The sequence below is a fragment of the Schistocerca serialis genome, chromosome 1, assembly GCF_023864345.2.
Source record: "Schistocerca serialis cubense isolate TAMUIC-IGC-003099 chromosome 1, iqSchSeri2.2, whole genome shotgun sequence".
Taxonomy (NCBI): domain Eukaryota; kingdom Metazoa; phylum Arthropoda; class Insecta; order Orthoptera; family Acrididae; genus Schistocerca; species Schistocerca serialis.
The window spans coordinates 737,387,478-737,411,888 of record NC_064638.1 but is presented as its reverse complement, the minus strand read 5'-3'; the positions used below and the strand labels follow the sequence as shown (position 1 = coordinate 737,411,888).

The 24,411-nt window shown below is 37.6% G+C and overlaps 1 protein-coding gene across 6 annotated transcripts in view; it reads right to left on the bottom strand.

The window, feature by feature from the left end:
- The window catches only part of LOC126481700 (carnitine O-palmitoyltransferase 1, liver isoform), a 259,041-nt gene that overhangs the window by 43,246 nt on the left and 191,384 nt on the right, over nucleotides 1–24,411 (bottom strand). For all 6 annotated transcript variants that reach the window (XM_050105668.1, XM_050105691.1, XM_050105652.1 and 3 more), the window contains 5 exons: nucleotides 21,646–21,847; nucleotides 19,831–20,030; nucleotides 13,172–13,376; nucleotides 7,904–8,011; nucleotides 7,678–7,703 (listed from right to left, as the gene is read on the bottom strand). In XM_050105668.1, coding sequence (XP_049961625.1) covers nucleotides 7,678–7,703; nucleotides 7,904–8,011; nucleotides 13,172–13,376; nucleotides 19,831–20,030; nucleotides 21,646–21,847 — 741 coding nt within the window. The remainder of the gene's footprint in view (nucleotides 1–7,677; nucleotides 7,704–7,903; nucleotides 8,012–13,171; nucleotides 13,377–19,830; nucleotides 20,031–21,645; nucleotides 21,848–24,411) is intronic.

The window sequence follows — 24,411 nt, the reverse complement described above, 5'->3', positions numbered from 1 at the left end:
AAGCCATGTTCTAAAAGAAACTCTGCAATTCTGGGATTGAACAGGAAAGAGATCAAACTCATGACTGGACTGATGACCAGCTATAGGAATTTCAAAAAACACCTACACACAATGGGTATAATGGAAGAAGACCCTAAATGTGGGATCTGTGATGAGGGTGAAGAAACTGCATCACACCTAATCTTCAAATGCATGGCACTGGAGACCAAAAGATACAGAATTTTCAGGACAACTAGACATTAAGAAATTGTGTCTAACAAAAACCTGCTAAAGGGATCCTTGCACTATTTAAGTCCATTGTTTGGCTTTACTAGATATACAGGGAGTGATACCGCACAATAAACTCGGTTTCCGTGCAGGCAGTGGCGGGATGGACTTAAGCTGTTTTAGATTCCCTGTCCAAATCAAATCAAGCTGTGCACAAAATTGGTACTGTGTTTACTAACAATGGAACTAAAACAGTGTTGTGAGGATTTTTCACTAGAGTGTTTCACAGCAATAAAATTTGAGTTTTTGCACCAGTTCATAACCCTGGATGAAACATGGGCCTACCACTTTACACATAAGATAAAGGTACAGTAAAAACAGTGGAATGTAAAGAGAGGTGTCTCCAAAGAAGGCACAGACAGTTTTATCTGCAAGCTATTCATGACATCAGTTTTTTGGGATACGCATGGTATAATTTTCACTGAAAATCTTCAAAAAATAAAAGTAATGAATGGTGAGCATTATACAGACTTATTTCAGCATTTTTGTGTTGAAATGATACTAAAACAGCTGTGTTTACCAAGAAATGAAGTTTTGTTTCATCATGACAATGCACCAGTTAACATATACACAATCGTCATGTCAAAATCAATGCGTTAAATTTCAGATTGTCTTCTCATGCACCCATTCCTCCAATTACTTTCTGTTTCCAAACTTGAAAAAATGGCTTCATGATAAAAAGAGTTACCGACAATCATGAAGTGGAGTCTGCAATTGATAGCTATTTTGCGAAGGCCAACAGTTCTCACTATAAAAAGGGTATTGAAGCTATTGACAATCAATGGGAAAAGTGTATTGAGCTGAAAGGAGACTTTCCAGAGAATTAAAATTGTCTTTTCCCAAGCTTTGTTAGTTTGGGTACTTCTGGGGCAGCCCTCATATGTCACTGAAATAATGCTACCAGGTAAAATTATGAATCAGTACAAAATTCACACGAAACAAAATGTACATTTGAATATGTAATAATTGTGATCTTTCAAGAGTTCTCAATGAAACTGATAATCTCCAGATTTCTGAAATCTGCTGTTCCCACAATACTTCAACAGCTGATATTTTTTGTAGTGATCATCTCACGTGCGTAGAGTACGAATTTCAGCTTGTGACTTTTTGAAACCCGACCAAAATGTGGACTGGAAAAACTGTGTGCCAGACAGTCTTTCATAACATTAGCTGTTTCCTTCTATCCATATTTTTCAAGTACTCTTAGTATATTGAGAAATGTGGTTTTCTGTGTATATCAATTCTTCCAACAAAATTAATTTGTCTACTATGCTGTGTTAGTGGTGTTGGTGCAAAACTTCTTGGACTATGCAATAAATGTGGTGATAAGAGATTAGAATGCCAGGTAATTTGCACAATAAAGGTACACACTTTCGAATAAGTAAAGAGTTGAAGCTGATACTCAATGTAGGCAGCTCAAGCTGGAAATAACATCACTCCAATATCAGTAACACCTTGGGAGCAGACACTCAACACAAAATCAATGTCATCAGCAGGAAATATTCAATATAACACAAGTGGCATGTGGCCTATCTTTAATTCACAGACTGGTTGGAGTCCAGATATTAGGCAATTGGGATATGCATTTGACACAACAGAGGAAAACAGCTAGGGAAGTTGTGATGATGGCACCAACTCAGCTGCAAATTCTGAAATCTAGAGATCAATGTATTCCTTACACCATGATTGGAGACAGATATTAAATTATCTCTCTGTGCTACAGGAAGTCTTATGAAACTTACAAGGTGTTCCCACATCGATATCCCCTACAAGAAATGTGATCTTATGAAGTAGTTTCTGTTTTATGCATATTAAATCGTGTTACTGTAAAACATTATTGGTTGCTTTGTACCTAATTTTCCATATATGTCAAATAGCAGTGACTAGTATCATTGGTGAAAAGGTTCCTTGTGATTAGCAGATGAGATAAAATTTGTGGAACGTGAAGAACGTAACAATGTGACAAAAAATATATGCCGACTTTCATAACCACAAAAATACAGTAAGTGAAACAAGAAGGAAGGAGAAATTATATCCGCTGAAGTTTTTCTCCAACAGATGTTTGGTTACACTCTCTCTCTCTCTCTCTCTCTCTCTCTCTCTCTCACTCTCTCTCACACACACACACACACACACACACACACACACACACACACACAATCACTTGTGCCACCACACAACCCAAGATGACTGATGTCAGAAGTTACCTAAACTGAAAATTAATTACCACTGCTTGAGTAGAATTGACTCTTGGTTCTGCATTGTCTGACCAGGTAGAGAGCAACATTCCAAGCAGAATTTAGGCAAAAACTTCAGTCTCTATTTACAAGGTCACTCACTAATTTAATCTCAACTGCTTCCTTAATAACATTATCTCAATAGCTGTAAGTGCATGTTATAAACTCCATGTTGTATTTCATACAATGAATGGTACCATGGCAGTGTGCTGTAATAGCGGATTTGCTCAACTGTTTTAAGTGTGTGGGACACACACGCTCAATACACAGTCCTGAAAGTATGACCAATGTATGACATCCCAGAACTGCAAGGGATACTGTTGACATCTGCCTTATGCAAACAAAGTCAGTCATTAAATCTGGGTTATGTGCTAAAGCCTGTAACCAAGAAATTTCAGAAATTAACATTGAAGGAAACACTTTGGAAGTCCTACTCAAATACCAGAGTCTTTAATGAACTCTTTATAAATGTAGCAAAGTCTGATGTGAATGTAACAGATTATTACAACAAAGTAAATCCATTTGGGCTAAATGAGAAGTCTGAAAAATTCACAAAATTTTTGAAAGTTTCTATGAAGGCTGTAGAAAACACAATCATAGCACTAAAAAACAAAAAAATTGCAGGATTGGGTGGAATACCCACCAAAGTTATTAAAGCAGTACACAACAAAATTGCAAACCTATTAGTTCAAATAATAAATCAGTGTTTTGAAGAGGACTGTTTCCCAAAGTTACTGAAACATGCTGATGTCAACCCTTTCTTCAGAAATGGATCAAGAGAGATGATAGGAAATTATCATCCTATCTCAATTTTCTCCCAGTCATACCTAAAATATTTGATGAAGTTGCTGTTGCCCAAATCCAAAACTTCATTGCAAAATATTCTATTATTCTAAACAACATATTTGGTTTTCAAGAAGGGAAAAACACCACAGACGCAGTGAACATCTTCATTGAGAAAATAAGTACATTATTAGGCAAGAGCAATACAGTAACAGGAATTTTCTGTGACCTCACAAAGGCATTTGATTCTGTGAACCACACATTAGTTATTTAGAAATTTGAAAAGTATGGCATTAGGGACAGTGGTCTAGAATGGCATAAATCATTCTTAACAAACAGAAAACAAAGAGTCAGCATTTCTTTAAATGGTACAAATTACTATTCCCACTGGAAGAAAATATATTAAGGTACTCCACATGGCTCCATATTAATGAGTTACCAGTTCTATTTGCAGATGATACTTCTGCCTTAGTTGCAAATCAGGCGTCAGAAAAAATTCCCAAATCTGTCTCAGCACCCTCAGTACCTTAGAAACTTGGCATCAGCTAAATGGGTTGCATCTAAACATATCCAAGACTCACATGATGCAATTCCAAACCAGACAGACAAAATGTGAGCAGATTAAGATTGTTCACAACAACTGAGGTATAGAAGAACTTGATTTAGTCAAATTACTGGATAAAAATATGAGCTGGCAGGCACACAACGAGCACCTAGCAAACACATTAAGCAACTTTGCATTTGCAATGCAAATATTATCAACTGCTAATTACAAAACATATTCATGCAAACATCATTCCAGCTTACAAAGTGACATTGCCTCTTACTAATTGTTCTCTTCTTCCACAGGATAACCACAGCATTTATGAAAAGACTTTAACATCTGCATGAACCTATTGTGAAATTGTTTTTGTAATACCATATAGCCTAATGATAAGGTATACCCTCGAAACATGTTGCACAGTAATTAAATAATACATTAGTTAACAGTTTTTGTGACTGGTAGCAGTAGTTAAAAACCTTTACATAATAGGAATTTAATTTGATACACACCTACACTGGACATATGGTCTTGAGGTGATATGACTCAATAAAATCCTCTCTGGCTTTCTGCTGTGTCAAGCATTTATTTAGACACAGACTATTGTCTGAGTGATCCTAAACATGGTCAAGTGGTAATTGACTGGTGTGTAGTTGCTGCCCTCATCCTTGTATTGTTATGGTACTGGCTATGACACACTGGCGCTCAATCTGTTTCTGTCCTACATTTACTGCTCCCACTCCAATCTCATGGTGGTTGGGTTCCACAGTGTGCTCAGTTGCAAACTGCCATCTTTATTAATGATGTTATCAGATTTTTGCTCTTTATAGATCCTTCAATTATGCTACCCCAGAAAAATTAGCCTTTGTGATGATAAAAGTGTCACTGAATGCAATTTTGTGTATTTTACAGTGTAGGTTGACATTTTTGTCTGACAGAAACCTAACACGTGTTCTCAGCTACAGTGTGTACAGGAAACCATCTCATACAAACTGGCATCTGCACATTTACAGCTGTCACTGCTCATTCCAGAAGTGCATCATTGTAAGGATCTTGGTTCATTGAGCAGAAGCCATTTCTGATGTTTAAAACTTGGCACAAGAACTATATGCATGGCTACAACAACAAACAAATATTGAAAGCAATTTCAAGATCTATCAGCAACTGGAACACTAAAGAGGAGGAGAGTAAAAAGTTGCATTTTTGCCTTTCTGAGGTTCAGTGGCAGGGAAGATTAGGTGGCTCCTGAAGATACATAACATCAAGTCATTCATCCAGTTGTGAAAGAAATTGTAGGCCTCACAATTGGCATTTACAGAAAATACCTTTTGAGTGCAGATAACATTATGTGAGGCAGACTGTGTGCACAAAAGAGGTGCCTATTTGGAGAAATCAGAATTAGCTGAATGCTCATTGGAGAATTGACACAAAATTGCAGTCACCGACACCTATTTTATCACAAAAACTAATAACAAATGAAGTTGTATAACACCAATGGCTGGAAGACCCTGAAGAGCAGTTAAACCTACCGAAATCTAAAGGTTTACCTTGTACTTTGCGCCCACAGGCACCTTTCCTTCACGAAGTATGAGAACTGTGTGCATAGATGTATCTGTTAAGTCTAGGTGACTGTAATGTGTGTGCATAGTGCAGAGTCATGTTTGTGTTAGAGATGATGAGAGAAAGGAGGGGGTAAAGCTCGGTGCCGGCACACAGGCTACTCTTCTCAAAGAGCACCAAGGGGCCACAGAGGTGAATGTCCCCGTCTGACAGATGTACCACGTCTCTCATGCCCTCACTTCATGCGACATTGTGGAGAGGTCTAGTGTTTAAACCAGGACACTGGTGCAAAGTCTGGGGATCAGAAACTTTATGCCATCAGCAAAGGCTAATGGTTTCTGTGATAGTACAATTAAAGAAGGTACACTGATTAAAATATCTGTTATCATCATCACTAGAAATGGCAGTTTGCAACTGAGCACAGCAAGGATTAAGTGTGTTTGGTAGTTGCAGAACAGTGGTATTGTCTCATATGATGTTGAACTGACCACCAGTAATGTCACAGTTAGAACCATGGATATATAAGGATTGTGACAGCAGCCACACAGCAAACAATTGACAATGTTTGAGGAGCATTTGGCCAAAAGCTCATGCATATACAGCCACTTGACACAACTAGTGCCTGAGAAGATTTTATTCACACACTTATATTGTAAAATTACAACATCAGGAACAGCAGTGGAATGGAATTCACAAAATAAAGTGTTCATAAAATTCCATGTATGCCACACAGTTTTCAAAATGCCCATCTTCTACTGCTATAAACATTTGCAGTTACTGGTGCTGAGATTTCTAGACAAAGTAAAGAGATTCCTTTGATAGCATTGCACATACTGCAACAATGCAAAGTTTAAAAATATCTTGGATCATCATAACTACTGTGAAGACTTAATTAATCTTTGACGCTAATACAGAGATAAAAATTCCTGTGGTGTCAAATCAGGTGAACATGCAGGCCAACTGATGCCATCTTCACTTCCCATTCAACAACAAGTAAAGAGCAGGTGAGCATCTTCCTAGCCACAAGTGAGTGATGAGCTGGACAACCATCCTGCTGCTACCAGTTATTTACATGTTTCAAGGGGGTACTTCATCTAGAAGAGCCGTAGCACTTCACAAAGAAATTGTTCAAATCTGCTGCCTATTAATGTTTCTTCAATGAACAAAGAACCAATTAGATAAACTCCAATAACCTCACCCTGTCTCAGTCAGAGGGGATTCTCTGCCTTATCTGACATGACTTATTTCCTTAGTTAGGTGTGAGGTCACTAATTTTCACATAATACAGCAATAAGTTTGATGTCCAAAACATATAAATATAAAGTTCTAAATATTGTGATCACTCCTAAACTACTTTTTGAATTTTAAAGAGAAAAAGACTCAATTCATCTCTTTCATATACACAATATTAACAGTAGGAATTACCATAGTTCCATCTGAAAATGTGATATTGATACCGATATCTCTCTAACAACGCTATGGAAGAAGACTATACATCCTTTAGTGAGGACTTTCTTACAATACATCAGGGTCAAAGAGAAATATATCTTAAACAGTTCCAAAAATATGAGATGAATAGCGCAGAAAAACCTACCGTTTAATAAACAGTGGGTAAGTGTGGTGTCAAAATACAAGTTCCACAGATAATTTTTTATTTAAGCTTTAACTGGCTTTGGATATAACAATTCATCTTTATATCGTTGAACTCTTCATTTTATAAAAGGAAGGGAGAAAGATAAGTGTTTAACATACACATTGATGAAAAGATCATTAAAGATGAATCACAAATTCATACCGGACTAGGATGGAGAAGAAAACTGACCTTGTATATTTCAAAGGTACTATCCCAGCATTTGCTTTAATTGATTTACAGAAATCAGAAAAACTGGAGAGAGAATCAAGTTCCAAACTGCTTTGCAACACTGCTCCAATCACTTTTGAAGAATGCTTGTAAACTTTATATGATTATTATTATTATTATTTCTTTCTTTCCTTTCTCAGACATTATGTCTGGTTAAAAATTGAAAGTGACGCAGACCTTGATCAAGCATGACTTCCTTTTAACTGTCGATATATGTTACATTGCATTTAGGAACTTTCGGGTAATTGAACATGTATCAATAATTACAGATTTCTGTAGTTGTATATATATGTTTGGATGTAGCTGTATTGTGTTGATGTATTATTATTATTATTATTATTATTATTATTATTATTGTTATTGTAAAATACCAGTACACAGATTTAAAAAGTATCAAGAAAATTGGACTCTTTGTTCATGCTACTCACCAAGAATGTTCTGCATTGAAACCAATCTGAAAGAGAAAAGTAAACAACATGTAATGGATGTACACATCACACACATATATTACACTCACATTTGAAATACTATATGCATGAAATTGTAAATACAGTTCAGAAAATTTCTACGTATTTGCATTATTAAGAGTATTACACAAACATTTAAACCAAATATTACTAATAAAAAACTTATTAAACAAGTAATAACACTTACACGACCATTAGATCCAACACAAAGGGTAAAAGACTTATCGAACCAGCGATCATAGCCTTTTCCATGAAGTAGTATGTGTCCAAATTTGTCTAGTTTGCTAGGATCTTTCTGCAAGAGATTAAAACACCATAGTTTTTGATTATTTTTGTTGCTGTCATCAAAGTTTCTTAGAAACATTAGATAACAATGATAAATCTGAGTAGCTTTAATTACACTAACTTTCCCATATCTATATGTAAATATTTTTGAAGACAACAGTTCTCGTCATGCATAAATACGGTTTGGTGTACTTCCACCCAAAACATCACAGACTCAACAGTTTGAATGTCTACAGCACACAATCTACAGAATAAATATGCAGGGATACACAAAATCTGTAGGACTACTGAATAGTATGCCTTTATTTTAATCGGTAAGAAACATCTTTCCAACTACACAGTTGTAAGTTACTAGTTTTTAATATGCCTGTTACCTCACAAATCTTCCGTCAGAAGTAGAACTCTCACACATTCACACAACAACTTACACGCACATGGCTACTGTCTCTGGCCACTAGCGGGCTGACTGCGAGTGTGTCTGACATAAGCAGCAATCTGTTGGGGTAGGTGATGTGCAAGTGGCATGGGGCAGGAAGGGGGAGAGGAATGGGGGGAAGATGCTAATGTTTCCAGTGGAAGTGTGCAAGGATGTTGGGGGTCAAATAGGGCTGCTGGTGGCAGCATAGGGAAAGAGGGGGGAGACAAAGAAGCATATAGGCTGGTGGAGAACAGGATCTGATGGAGGCTGAGGCCAGAGGGGTTACAATAACAAAGAATATGTTGCACAATTCAGAAGAGCTGGTGCTGGTAGGAAGAATCCAAATGGCACATGCTGTGAAGCAGTCATTAAAGTGAAGCACATTGTGTTGGGTGGCATGTTCAGCAACTGGGTTGTCCAGCTGTCTCTTGGCCAGTTTGATGATGGCCACTGATGTAGGCAGACAGCTTGTTAGTCACGCCCACGTTGAATGCGACACAGTAGGTGCAGCAAAGTTTGAAGATTACATGGCCGTAATATTGATGTTTTATTGATATCAGAATCGATTTTCGATCACGTAGTGATCATCTTCAGTGCTGTGGTGTACAAATTAAACTCAGACACTGGTATCAAGTTATCAATAACTCATTGTGATCGCTTCTCAGTTTTGGTTATTGATAACTTGATACCAGTGTCTGAGTTTAATTTGTACACCACAGCACTGAAGATGATCACTATGCTATCGAAAATCGATTCTGATATCAATAAAACATCAATATTACGGCCAACGCTGACCTTCCTTTTAATTTAACATATAGGGTCGTTGTGACACAGCACTCCGTGGAGCCGCCAATCAATGATTGCTTTTGCTTATCATTCCATGAGGAGTTGCCATCTGATATGAAGCAGCAGCTCACTAGCCTCATCACAGAGACTTTGTATGGGGCTGTTTCTAAAGGCACCAATGTCCAACTTCATTTTTTCATGGTGCACCATATCCACCATTTTTATACAAGAAGGTCTTACAGAACCATACAAAGTGCATGCATAATCAAGCTGAATTTGCACAAAGGCTCTGTAAAACTGGAGCAATAAAGTGCGGTCTGCTCCCTATGAAATAGGGTAGTAGCTCCCCATGAACTATGGCTAATCTACATTGCTGAAAAAAAAATTAGTACACCATTGTAGAGCTTTCCAATTCACTCAGTTTTGTTGCAACAGTGCAGATGGAGTACATGAAATTATTACATTCACAGGTCAATAGCACAAGGGGCTCTGAGGTACCAGGTATTAACCCATGCTGAAACACCCATATCAGTGTGTGCTGTAGCATCTACACACGCAATGCAGGAACTGACACTGGCATCCAGTCAATCATACTGATAGTGAATATAATCCTGGGGTAGTTATGCCACACCTGCTCGACATGTTCACATAGTTCTGTAAGAGCTGTTCATTCATGAGTCACACAAGTCACTCCTCATCCCATCATATCTCACACCCACTCAACTGGAGACAAGTCCAGAGATTGTGCTCACCAGGGAAGTTGCTGCACATCTTGCAGAGCACATTGGGTTTCACGGACAGTGTGTGGGCAACCATTATCCTTTTGGAACAACAAATGATCAGCAAAAGAATGGGTCTAACAACATTCTGCACATACTGAGCACTGATCAGTGTACCCTCCAGAAACACCAAACATGAAGAGTTGTAACTTACCACACCCCAGACTATAAGGACTGCAGATGGGGTCAATGTTGTCTTGGATGAATGCACTCTACAAGCAGCACTCACCAGGTCTATGAGGGCTTACCGAAAAAAAACTATATATTTTCAAATTGTTTACAAAACAACCTTATCCCCTTCAAAATACTCTGCATTACAGCTAATACATTTGTCCAGCCTGCACTTCCACTGTTTGACATTTTTTTGCAGTCATGTTTAGAAATGGCTGAAAGCTTCTCCCTCATTCTTTACTTGACTTCTTCAGTGTTATCAAATCAGTGTCCTTTAATACCCCTTTTCATGTGTGGAAATAAGAAAAAGTCACACGGAACAAGGTCAGATGAGTAAGGTGCGTGGAACAGGGGAACTATGTCATTTTTAGCCGAAAACTAACAGAGATGGCTGTGTGCAGATGTATTGTCATGATGGAAGAACAAGTCTCCTGTCTGGCACCAGGCCGTTTTTAATTAACACTGTTGCACAATCTTTTTAAAACTGCCAAATGAAAGGTTTGATTGCTGGTCTGACCTAGGGGAACAAACTCTGAATGAACTAAGTCCTTGGCATCAAAAAAGAAAATCAGCATTGTTTTGATGTTTGATTTGACTTCAAGACATTTTTTGGACACAGTACAGTGGAGAGGACATGTTGCACTGGCTTCACTGTTGCTTTGTTTCTGGCTCATAACCACAGCACCATGACCCATCACCAGTAATGAATGACCTTTGATAGAAAATCTGGATCAGTTTCAAGGTGTTGTTTCAAAACATAATGTTTCAACTCAGCTTTCCTTTTGATTGTCAGTCAGAACCCGAGGAACAAACTTGGCAACTAGCCACTTCATTCCCAAATCTTCTGTTAAAATTTGCTGAACTGAGCTCCAAGATAGCCACTAATCTCTAACAGTTGATCAGATGGTCTGTGAGCACAAGCTCTCAAATTTTTTCAATATTTTTGTCCATTCGGGCAGTTGATGGGCGTCCAGAATGAAGTTTGTCATCAATCGACAAGTCGCTATTTCTAAATACAGCAACCACTCGTACATTTGAATTTTCCCCATAGCATCATCTTGGTAAGCTGTTTCTAACATTAAAACACTTTCAGCAGCATTTTTAGAGAGTAGAAAACAAAATTTCACAGCTGCGTACTGTTCACTTGAACTTACCATCAAAAAAAAAAAAAAAACAAGAACAAAACACCACTAGCAAAAATAATCACTGCAGATGAACAGAACAAGTGAGGTCGACAACACAGGTGCCACTGAACTGGCAATGAGTTGCGGTATACACTCCTAGTGGCAGAAATGCATTCTACACAAGCTCCACCCATTGCAATGTTATTGTGTTTTCTTTTTCCTTTTTTTTTGGGTAGTCCTTGTACATGCAAACAATGGTCACTTGAGTGTTGGCAGAACCTGCTTTCATCACTGAAGACCACCGTGTGCCATTCCATCTTGCAAGTGATCCTCTGACTGCACCAGTTAAGCCACAGAGGTTGATGCTTTGACATGAGTGGAAGATGGGCTAGAGATGTGTGCGCTCTTAGTCCCACTCTAATAACTGGTTCACAACAGTTTGTATGACATGTCTGGGCTCACAAGCCCTCTTATCTGTGCTGTGGCAGCTGTTAATGCTGCCACTGCTGCGCTTACAATTTGATGTACGTGGCGTGTGTCTGTACTGCATGGACATTCAGGAAGCATGAGAGTGCCTCTGTTGTATGGTTTACTGCTTGCTTCACATGTTTGCACCACACTGAGCCTTCTGGCTGAAAGCATGCCCTATTATAAGGTAGACATAGATAGCGTTCTGGCAACCAGGCCACTATGCTATCTGTTGGTAGATGATGTTAAAACCATTCTCAGTGCATCTACTATCCTCCAGGTGGCATATGCTGCCATCACATCAAAATCAACATAGTCTTTCCAGGTGCAGTATTTTTTTTTTCAGCGGTGTGTTTTAAACTATTAAGGGATTTTAGGTAGCAAGCTTTCAAGTCCCTATTGTACGGTAACCAGGTAAGCTTATAACTAAATGTGAGGCCCACAAAAACCTCGCTGTTTCTTTAAAATTGAGAATTAAGCCCTACATCCTCAACTCAAGTGAGTTACAAAAGAAACGTAAACAGTTAAGAAAGACTCAGACACAGTCTACATGGTTGATAAATTAAAATCTCTCTTCTCTGTCTGTTCCTCCAAACTTTTGATCGTGACCTGCAGCTGATGAGTTGCCATTGCTAGGCTTTACGAGGAAAAAAATATAGAGAAGTTGTCCAGAAACAAAGAATACAGTCACACTTAAAACACTGTCTTGGATAACACCATTCTCTTGTTCAAAGTGATCTAAGAGGTCATCACCGTTTCCATATTTAAAGTAGCATGATTTGGGGAAGGAGCATACAATTGGGGGAAAACATCCTTGAGAGCTCTATTTGTGAGTTGTCTGAGCATACTGTGCCTGCAAGTAATATCACAGGACTTCTTGATATAAAAAACTTTACCTCTCACATGGTGCTAGTGTATGAAAGACTGTTGTATAACTGGTTCCTGGAGAAGGCATTCTGCATCATAATGTGGTTTACTGTTAAAATTCCAAGAGCACTTGATCCTACGAGAGTCAATCAATGTATTGCTTCCTCCTATGTATAGCTCAAGAAAATTCCACGAATAAAAAATTAGAGAGATATGAACTCATAAGGAAGCTTACCAACAATCATTGGTCCCACAAATCATTTGCAATTGGAACAGGAAATGGGGGAAGTGACAGTAGTACACAATGTACCCTTCACCACACATTGTAAGGTGGCTTGCGGAATGTAGATCTGAATATTCTGGAGCACCTACAGGTAGTGTGACTTTTTGTATGTACAGTCAGTTTGTCTCAAATGAGTGTCATTCACTCTAACTAACATCCTTTCTCTGTCAACCCAATCAGAAACTGAGCCACGATGATTCCCGCATCTTTGTTACTGTATTCTAGTATATACAATCTACTGTGTATAACTATATTTCACAATTAATCAGCTTACCTCATCATATTCATATGGAATATCATCAAGAGCAACAACAAAGGCAGCCCTTTCAATGGCATCTAAAGATTGTCTGTTAGTTCCCTTGAAAAAGAATTCTTTTCGTGTTTTTGACCAATGCGTACGTTCTCCTGCTGTCAGTGCTGCTAACTTTTCTTCCCCAGGTGCTGGCGGTGAAGTGTCTTCTAAAATTTTTTTTATTTGGCTGCAAACAATAGTAACATTTTCCATTTTTAAGTCATATTTGCGTAAAAATATTCAGTATTGGACATAAAATCTTATTTATTAATAAGAGCCTATTAATGCACAAAATGAGCAACAAAAAATGATTAGAAGACTGGCAAATTAACAGCCAGATAACAAATGAAACCGTAACATTGACTACAACATATCAAATATTATTACGATTCATTAACTATGTAAACATAACTCTTGGAGATAAAAACAATGACTCATCAAATTTGCAACACATTTAAGGTAACAATGGATTTATTACTAAATACAGGATATCATTTATTATCAAACAGCCCATACTTCCCAACATGCACTTTTGTGATTCTGCCAATTTGTTTTATTGCAGAAGTAGTAGAGATTATGTTAGGCAAGAGATGGGAACATCTAATACAGCCTGAATTGGCTCACTTAGCATATGATACTGAGCTGACAGCAATATTTGTTTAGTAACACATAATTCAGACAGCTACAAAATATCAAACAGAAGACACATGTTATGTAACAGAATGACACAATGTGACTTGCAAATTAATTCTGGAGTACCTTCACAGGTTAATAACTACATTAATCCTCCCCTAAACTACTGGAGAGACTAGGAAGTACCATCTTGGTCCTAGTCTAAATGAAGGAAAAATCCTGATGCTCACCTCCCCGTAGTGGAGAGGGAAACATCTGATACAAACAGCTAATGAGCACAAGGACCAAATGACTTCTGGGATAAGGAACTCACTCTCCCAAGTGCCAATGGTCACTTTGGTGGGTGGATGAGCCAGTAGAGATGTAGGGCACTCTCTAGCCTTAGGAAGGGCATTCTCCTAAATACGGAATAACTTTTCACAAGCCAATGCTATAGGATGTGGAAGGCTAGGGGAAACCATCACATTAAACACCTGCAGGATATCCCAAGAAACAGCAGTTTTGTTTCATTTAAGAAATGAATGTGACACATGCTTTTTTAAAAGATTCTGAAATAGTACCCCATTCGGATCTCCGGGAGAGGACTGCAGAAGTCTGTGCTTCCAATAAAATAAATGTTATGAAGAATACAAGAAAATGAATTGCAACATGTAATGTCCGGACACTCCTGAGGCGCAGCAAGCTACATAACCTCAAGCTGGAAATGATAAGAATGAGAACTGAAATACTAGGAATGCAAGAGTTGAGATGGCCAGACATTGGAGACTTCTCGAGTAGTGACTACAGGTTATACACAAGGGCTGTGCAAAGGAACGACTGAGAGGAGGAGGGGTAGCACTGGTCCTTTCCAAGGATCTCAGATGTCGAGTGGTTGATAACCTACAAATAGGCGGAAGAGTACCACTTGTACGACTGGACACAAAACTGCACAAGACAGTGATAATCTAAGTGTCCATGCTGACATCAACCTATGATGATGAAATGGAAAGAATGTACAATGAGATAAAAGGTGCTGTAAACATGGTCCAAGGAGAAGGCATAAATGGAAAGCCCCTAGAGATAGGAGAGACATCAGATTGACTTCATTCTAGTTAGACAAAGGTTCCACAACCAAGTAAGAGACTGTAGAAGCTACCCAGGCTCAGACATTGACAGTGTCCATAATGCAGTGACAGGAGAATGTGATCTGAAATTCAGAAACCTGTTGAAATGAACTGTAAGAAATGCAATCAGAACAAAATAAAGGATAATATGTTTATGTTGACATACTAATAACAAACAAACATGGTTACAGTTATTAACAACACCAGAAATGTTGAAGAAAGATGGGAGTCCTTCAAAAGCAATATGCTATGAGTAGCAAACGAAGTAGTAGGGAGACAGATGATAAAACATAATAGCAAAAATAAATTTAAGATGTAACCTGAAAAAAGACAACACTGAGGAAGGACAAATGCAACATAAGGGCATTGAGGAATGAAATCAATCTTGAGTTGAAAAAGGCTATACAACAATTCTTGGAGGACCAATGCAAAGAAACGAATGAAATGATCAAGGTAGGAAAGCCACAATCTGCCTATAAATCAATTACACAGTTCTTTGGAAGCAGACAAATAAAATACAGTAAAATCCAAAATGAAGATAGATTATTATTATATGAGCAGAAAGACATAGTAGAAAGGTGGAAATAATACCTTGAAAAATTGTATGCAGGAAATAATCATGTCCTGGAACTAGAGAACATTGAGGAAATTGACCCAGAAGAAGAGGAAGACTATATCTTGTGTGATGAGCTCAACCTTTCAGTCAGGCACCTAAAACCTGGGAAAGCTACTGCAGTTGATGTTGTACCACCAGAACTCATCAACGCTACTCAAGAACAGCTATATGAAGAACTGTTTCATCTCATACAATTTATATACGAAACCATGGAGCTCCCAACAGACATTAAAAACTGTGAGACAGTGCCAATGCGAAAGAAAGCATCTGTAAACAGATGTGAACAAGATAGGATGGTAACAAACACCTCAAAGATCTTGACCTCTAGCATTATACACTGGATAGAAGGCAACATAGATGCAATGATTACAGTCGAACAATTTGGCTTGAGAAAAGGTGTACGCACACAAGAATCAATACTCAGTTTATGATCAATTCTTGAGAAAAGATTAAAGAAGGGTCAAGACACATATATTGCCTTCTTTGTCTTAGAAAAGACATTCAACATGGTAGACTGGCAACAACTTTTTAAGATGCTGAGAGAGATTGGCATCAAGTATAAGGACAGAAAAGTCCTGTAGAGACCATACAGAGAAGAGGACATTTTAATAAGGTGTGGCGAACATCAAGAAGAAGCTACTATTAACCAGGGTGTACAACAGGGCTGCTCAATCTCTCCTGTCCTGTTCAATAGTTACATTCAGGGGGCAACAGATGAAGCTAGGGAGAGATGAGACATAGGAGGCATTCAAATTCATGGTATGAAAATAAGACATGCTGAGATTTGCTGTTGATATTGCAGTGTTAAGTGAAGATGCAGAACAATTAGAAGCAATGCTGGTCCAGATGGAAACCACCCTCAGCTCTTCCTATATATGAAAATTAAAAAAGGTAACAAAGCAGATAAAACACCACTGCCCAATGTTCACTTAACAATGAGTGACAGGAGATCACCGAATCCTCTGGCTACCTAGGGATTTGAGAGAGGAGACCAAAGCTGTATAGATTAACAGAAGGCCAAAGTAACAAATTACGATAGTGTGTCCGACTGATCACTTACAAAAGCCCTGGTATATCCAGTTGCCCTGTCAGTACATTAAAATCCACAATCCAACAATTTAAGAAGTAAGTGATAGATCATACAAAATCTTAAAAAGGTGATAAAACACTTCTCTCTTTGCCTGCTAGATCATTTGGCAACCTTAATTTTCTAAATATCAAATGCAATCAATAACTCACAAGCTCAGCACACCTATAAACTCCCACCCCAGAAATCCAACACAAACTGCAATCCCTGCTTAAAGCTTTAGACCCTTCCCAGAACATCTCCCCTGAACCCATTTCCCTCCTCATCCCTATGACACCCCAAATACTGACCTTCTATATGCTCCCCAAAATCAACAAAAACAACATTCCTGGACACCCCATTGCAGCTGGCTATTGTGCACCCACTGAAAGAGTTTCGGTCCTCACTCATCAACACTATCAACACTTCCAACTAATTGCATGTAATCCAGTGTCCCACATCGAAGGCACCAACCACTTCCTTCACCAACTCTCCACCATCCCCACGCCTTTACCTCCTGGATTCTACTTGTCACTGTTGATGCTACCTTCCTATACACCAACATACCTCACACCCATAGTGTTGCCGCTATTGAACACTACATTCCACAACATCCTTCAGATTCCAAACCCACTACCTCATTCCTCATACAAATAACTAATTTTTTCCTATTCCACAACTACTTCTCATTTGAAGAGAAGGTTTATAAACAAATCTGTGACACAGCCATGGGCACCTGCATGGCATCCTCCTAGGCCAATCTTTTTTATGGGCCGTCCAGAGGAGACCTTTCTGGCCTCCCAAAACACCTCCCCATTCTCATCTCCCACCCTGTTTATTTGCAGCCCTTTGCCAATGCATCCACTTGGCTTTTCCCAGCTCCTCCCCTTTTTTTGCTCCTTTTTTCCTCACCTCCCCACCCCACAACCTCCAGCCACTGTGCCTGTTGGCTGTCTAGTCCCTACTCACTCCACCAGACAGCTTTCATCCCACTCGTACACTGCTATCCCTTCCACTTCCCAAACCCCTTCAGGCTGCTGCATGCATCCCACACGATAGTTGCATTCTGGCCCAAGATGCTGGAGGTGGCGGTCATGTTTGTGTGAGTGCGCTTGCTTGTGTGTGTGAACGATGTGCGTGTATCTCTTTACTGACACAGACCAATCAAAAGCTTTATGTGGGTGTCTTAATTGTGCCTGGCAGCAACTTCACATGTCTTCTTTATGGCAAGTAGCAATCTGTCTTTCCTTACATTTTTGTTGCTTTGCAGGTCATTTTAAAGATCCCTTTGGCATGAATTCATGTTGGGTTTCATTCATCATCCATTTGTTCTATTCCTCTCTCATACACACTTTAAGTGGTTTATTTATCGATAAATCAAGAGACTGCAGTTGTGAAGTAAATCCTCCCAGAATAACAGCATTCACTGTATTTCCCCATCTCAATTTCTCTTTCATGGAGTTTTTCAAATGACTACTAAAGCTAACCTAGTACAAAAGAGAGGTCCTCTTCAATAAGGCACCTTTCTTTCACTCCCATGCACTGTTAATCTATAATTTTATACCTGTCTTGTCTATCCAACCCTAGTCGTGTATGTGAACAACACCACCTGACAGTATTTTAGGTTTTGACATTGTTTCGCTCTTGAAAATGAACACTGGATTAAGTTTAGTACTGTCAGCACACCATAAAAGGACAGCACTGTAGAGTATTTTTTCATGATCATCTGTTTTAATAGATACAGTTTTAGCACCTTTCATAGCAACAGTTGTGTCACTCGGCACATCAAATGTCTGAGGAGTTTTGTTCATATTCACTATTTGGCTTAGTTCCACACTCGTTTTCTTTCAATGTTGAATAATAAAGTGATGGAAAGATAATATTTTCTCTCATACTCTTGTGGCACTTTCTGAGGTATTTTGATTTTGGTTCGCATGTTAAGTCCATGATGCTTCATAAACCTAAAGCACCAACCAACTCCACCCTTAACAGACTAAGTTCCACTTTAGCACTACCTTACAAGTGTGTATTAGAATCATTGCTGTATTAATTCCAACGCCATTTTGATGGTGTCCTTGAATCCATTTCAGTACATAATTTTCTATTTTGGCCATTTTCCATTCAGTCCTCTATTTGCAAATTTCGTCTTCCTTACTGTTTTTTTTTTTTTTTTTTTCAGTTTTTCTTTACTGGCCTGCAATTCACAAATGGTTTTTTCTGTTGCTGGAGGCCAAATGCAGCTCAGCTGCTCTGTTTGCATGTTGTTATGTCTACACTATTACTTTTAATTTATAGCCTGCATCATATGAAGACCTCTTACTTTTTCCATTACAAAACTAGTGACTAATGAAAATATTGCACTATTATCAATAATACAAATCACTTTCAGTTCAAATTCCCTGGCACTGTAGACTGCACTGACGCATGATAGGCTAGATAGTGTTCTGGGTTTATGATGGCGGGTCAGGAAGTAGGCAGTGTTAGCAAACTTTTCAATCCCTACAACAATTCATGTTCGTCGCATCAGTGCCCTGGTGTTGCCAGTTGAATCCAATATTGCCAGATAGAGGAATGTTTCCTGCAGCATCAAGTATATGGCTATTTTTAAGACTGGTGGGAATTTTAAATCAAACACTGGACTTTTTATATTAATTTCTAGTAGAAGACACACCTTAATTTTGGAGGAAATTTTTCAAAGAAAAATGTATGTCTTGCAGTCCGAAAAATACAGTAATCATTTCATCTTATATTCCACAATCTACAGTTACCATAAAATAATAGTACACAAGTGTGACAAATACTCTCCTTTTCTCCAAAAAGACAACATTTTCATTCTGGTGCACTTCTCTCTCTTCCTTTTACATCTATATTTCTGTGTAATAAAATTTTCTAAAATATTATAAATCTCACTGCATAATATGCCATTACAACTACCAAATGAATACTTTTTGATTTCTTACATTATTATTATTTGAAATATTTCCTTTTACTTGCTTTGCCAATGTTAAATATTCCATGACAGACTGTCTGACTTTCATCTCTATTTAGTTGGAGACATGAGAGAAAACTAATGATGGGGCAGGCAGCATAACTTGGGAAAGGTGCCTGTTAGTTATACACAAGTCAGAGAGATAGATAGATAGAGAGAGAGAGAGAGAGAGAGAGAGAGAGAGAGAGAGAGAGAGCTTAATACACTATTTAAAATATGTACAGATATGCTTACATTTCTATTTCACATGGTCTCAAAATACGGCGTTGATAGTAAATCGGCACCTTGAAGTAGCGACCACGATGATACACAACAATGTGGTTTGAATCATTATAATGCACAATGCGATCTGTTTCATCTCCAGGAACTCTGGTTGTGTTAAACATTCTTTCATATTGCCATGAACAAAGTGGGACTAAGCCCTGTATAAGAATCTGTATAGGAAGAAAGAATATAACAATTACTCAAGACATATTGTAAAAAAGGAGACAGCAACCAAGACAACAGGTCTCAATGAATCTTGAAATTAACAGCTTAGCAACTGTAAACAAATGAAGAAAAGCAGTATTTCAGTTTTAAGAGACATACAGTACGTTTAGTGTCAAATGACCACTCTATTTTAAAATCAAGATGTGAGAAATTATGAGGCATACAGAGGAGAGCTGAAAAACCTTCAGCTCTCAGGCTTACATTGTTTGTCAAAAGTTCAGAGCATGGATGCCTGCATGCACAAGTATTGCCACTGGTTATGATTATATATTTAAGATGAGTGGTCATCTAATATTCTTATAGTAGTATATTTTCTGTATTCTGTCGCTTCAATTTTCATAATAGAAACATCTATAATTTCAAAAGACATATATCAAAATTAATTCTTTCCCTTGGCTGTCCCCCCCGCCCTCCCCCTAGGATTCAACTTAAAATGGGAGAGGAAAAAAAATGGAACAGTACGCACACACGACAAGGACAACGTGCAAACATGCTGCATCATTTTCTGTGTCCACACTGCATTCGTCTACCATCAAAAACTACAGTGATCATATTATCCTTATCTTTGCCACAAACTGTTCAATTCTGTTGTGTTTTAATCATTTCATTGAAACTGTACATTTGCACTTGAATTATGACTTACAAAAGAACGATGGTGCGTTAAGGAATAACATACAACATAGTAACTTCAGTTTTGGGAAAAACACCACTCTAAATAACGCACATGTTGGCACCCACTGTTTCAAGTAAATGTTTAGTTTTTTTGCTCAGTAGTACTTAATTTATGACTCTTTTGAGTCGGAAGGTCATAATTGTCTATTCCATGGTATCATTTTTATTTTCAGCAACTTGCGCTTCTGCAATCTTCAAACATCAAACATAAATGCAAAATTTGAAAGATAAATAACCATGATAGGTGGTGCAATAGACACATCTCCACATTTTAAAATCATTTTTATTCATTTACAATTGCTAGAGCTGACATACTCCCCTTGTAAGAAAGAATAATTTATAATCAGGTGTGTTTCCCCTTACATATTAAACCCATACAGCTTATGAAGATAAAAGTAACATTAAAATAGGGGAGACATACAGGCAGTCATTCTTCCCACACTCTGCCCAAAAATGGAATAGAAAGAAATAATATATGCAACAACAAATAACAGCTCTACTACACACTTCACAGTCACTCACAGAGTAACAAAAAGACAAACTTCCATTTCAACAGAAAACATGACACTAACATAACATAAATTTAAGCTATACTGAATATACCAGCAAACATCTGTCACTAGCTTCTGTTGAAGCATCAAGACAGAAAATATACACAGCAGCACTTTTGATAAGTATCTGCACTTGTGTTGACAATCAGTTTTTTACTGAATACGTGTAACGTTTATCAAAACATTTGGTAAATTTTGCAACCAAACCCTGATACACTATTTATCTTCACTGTTTCATAATAAATCATGTTTCTTTGTATCAATTACATTTTTTGACTAAAATCATATGAGGCAAGGATCAAAAATGAAAAAACACTAATGGGGAAAAAATACTTACTGGCTCCAGCTCCTGTCTCTCTATAAGTCTTCTGAACTGTAGGCAGCCATGAATTAATGTGGCTGCTCGTGCAGCCTGCACGTGCGTTGGGTACATGAGAATGGCATCAATACCATAAAAGTTTGAGTTCACCATTAACGGTGATCTTCCCCTAAGGTAAACATATTCTTCCCACCAGTCAGACACATAATTTGTAGACCACCTGAAACATAAACAGAATAAAAGAGTTAAATGTATGTTATAAATTATATTTTCATTCACTAAAATTATTCATATTTTTGACACATCTGTTTTCACAAACTTAGGAAAATTTAACCTTTATATATAAACTATTAAGTGGACTTGGTTTTCCAAATAATCATAATTTTCTGATATCTATTACAATTCATGTTATTGTCACCTGTTATGCTTTCTTTAGTTTGAAAGTTAATTTATTATCCTGTAAGATGATAAAATAAATGAGAGCTCTGTGACAATTATAACAAAAATGCAAAGAAGTACGATGATCAGTGAATGACCGTATAGTCACAGTTAAAAGATCTCAAATAACTGTAGCACAGTTCCAAATCTGTAGATTAAATAAATGATGAATTTAAATCAGTGTAAAATGAATATTTTTTCTTGAGTGTTTGCAAAATTGGAATGATTTATGTGCAAGTTCAAATCTATGACAAAAATCAAAGAAATAATAAATTAATGTGATTAAGTCACAAACAGCTGCACCCAGCTTCAATTTAAGGGTATTTTCCACACACAATGCCTCCAACTTGCTCATTTTCATTTTGCAACATCAACTGATATGGGACGTACTTAGGAAAAAATCTGAATCATTTTACTAACAAGTATCCATGAGGAAACATGTTTTAAAAACATTCTTTTTGGAGTGAAACACAATTTTTTGTTTCCCTTCAGTCATAAGGCAGAATCTTTAAAACATATTTCCTATTGAAGGAAATATGGACAAGAAGAATGAGATTTCATAATGCAAAGTCACTTCTAGATGAACGTTCAACGAGGTATTATACTTCCAATGATTCAATTTTGTTATTGATGAACAAAATAAATAATCTGGCCAGTGATGCTAAACTGAGAAGAAAAATGGCAAATGAAATTGTCACTGACCACAGTGAAAGTAGCAAGTCGTGGTACATGCCAATGCTTTCAGAGTTCAAAAACAAAGGCTTTCACATTATGTCAATTATGCATATAAATACATAAAAACTCTGGTTAAAAATTAACTGCAATACTCACTGATCACATCAGTAAGCTGACAGCACCACATTAATAGTCCAACTGTGAAAATGGATTTTGTATGCTCTCGTCTTCCTCTGATCTGTAAGCCAGTTCACTCAGCCAGTTATGAGAGAGGCCTACAGTTTAATGTTGAATCAAAAGTATGGTGCAACTTAACATTTTCTCATGAACATAAAGCAATGTTACTGGTAGAGGTGTGAAAAGCCATAAAAATTCAAAACCCAACTAGGGATCATGAAGCTTTTAGTTAGTAACCTGACATTCAGCAATTAAGCTAGTTACCTCATTCATCTACAGCTCTATAAAAACAATGTCTTGCTTTGTCTGGTTACGTACATTGTTCTCCCAGAATAGTCCATCTTTTTTAAAACTTTTTTTTGCTGAAAGACATATGGTCACTGAATATGATCTATCCAATTAAAACTAACCTCATTTTTGGGTCATTTGAAGCTTTTTTTATTTAGGTAATGTTACCAACCTTGACAAAATAACACAAAATTTTTTATAGCACAAGACAATTTAGTGACTTTAGTAATTATATAAACAGAAATAATAATAATAATAATAATAATAATAATAACAATAACAACTGCAACCATGGCATACTGTCTTACAAGTGCCTTAAATTCCTTGTCTGTCATGAAAAAACTTTTTATGAAATCCATGGTTAAATGTGTTGTAATTCATTTATAAAGAAGAATTACGTAAAAAATCAATGTCTCAATTATTTTCATCTGTTATTTTCATATTAGTGTTCAGACGTTACCGGTGAATTAGTTACCTGCATAAAAGAGATCAGAAATTAGTCCTGTATATTCAATTTAACCTTACCAGTGGGTCCTGTGACATCATCTCCGAACCTGTCATCTCCATTAAGCTTGGAGAATTGAGACTTGTCAGGTACAAATGGACTTGACCAGCATAGAAAGAAGAGGGAGTACACAAGTATAATGGAGGACTAGCTGCATTGCCACTACATACACAGCAGGTAGGCATAAATGCCAGAAAGAGACTTAGTTCCAGTTTTCTACATCAGGCGCAAATCTGACACTGCTAATGCAAGAAAAATGTATAAAAATGTGTCAGACAATGGAAAACCCAGGATGGAATATAACAATATTAGAGAAGGAAAGTTGCTACTCAGCATATAGCGGAGATGCTGAGTCGCGATAGGCACAACAAAAAGATTCACACAATTATAGCTTTCAGTCATTAAGACCTTTGTCAGCAATACACACACACACACACACACACACACACACACACACACACACACAAATGCAACATTCACACACGTTTGCAGTCTCAGACAACTGAAACCACACTGCGAGCAGCAGCACCAGTGCATGATGAGAGTGGCGACTGGGTGGGGGTAAGGAGAAGGCTGGAGCAGGGAGGGGGAGGAATGGTACAGTGGGTGTGGCAGATAGTGAAGTGCTGCAGTTTAGATGGAGGGCAGGAGGTGGGGAGGAGGGTAAGTAGTGGAAAGGAGAGAAATAAAAAGAAATTAAA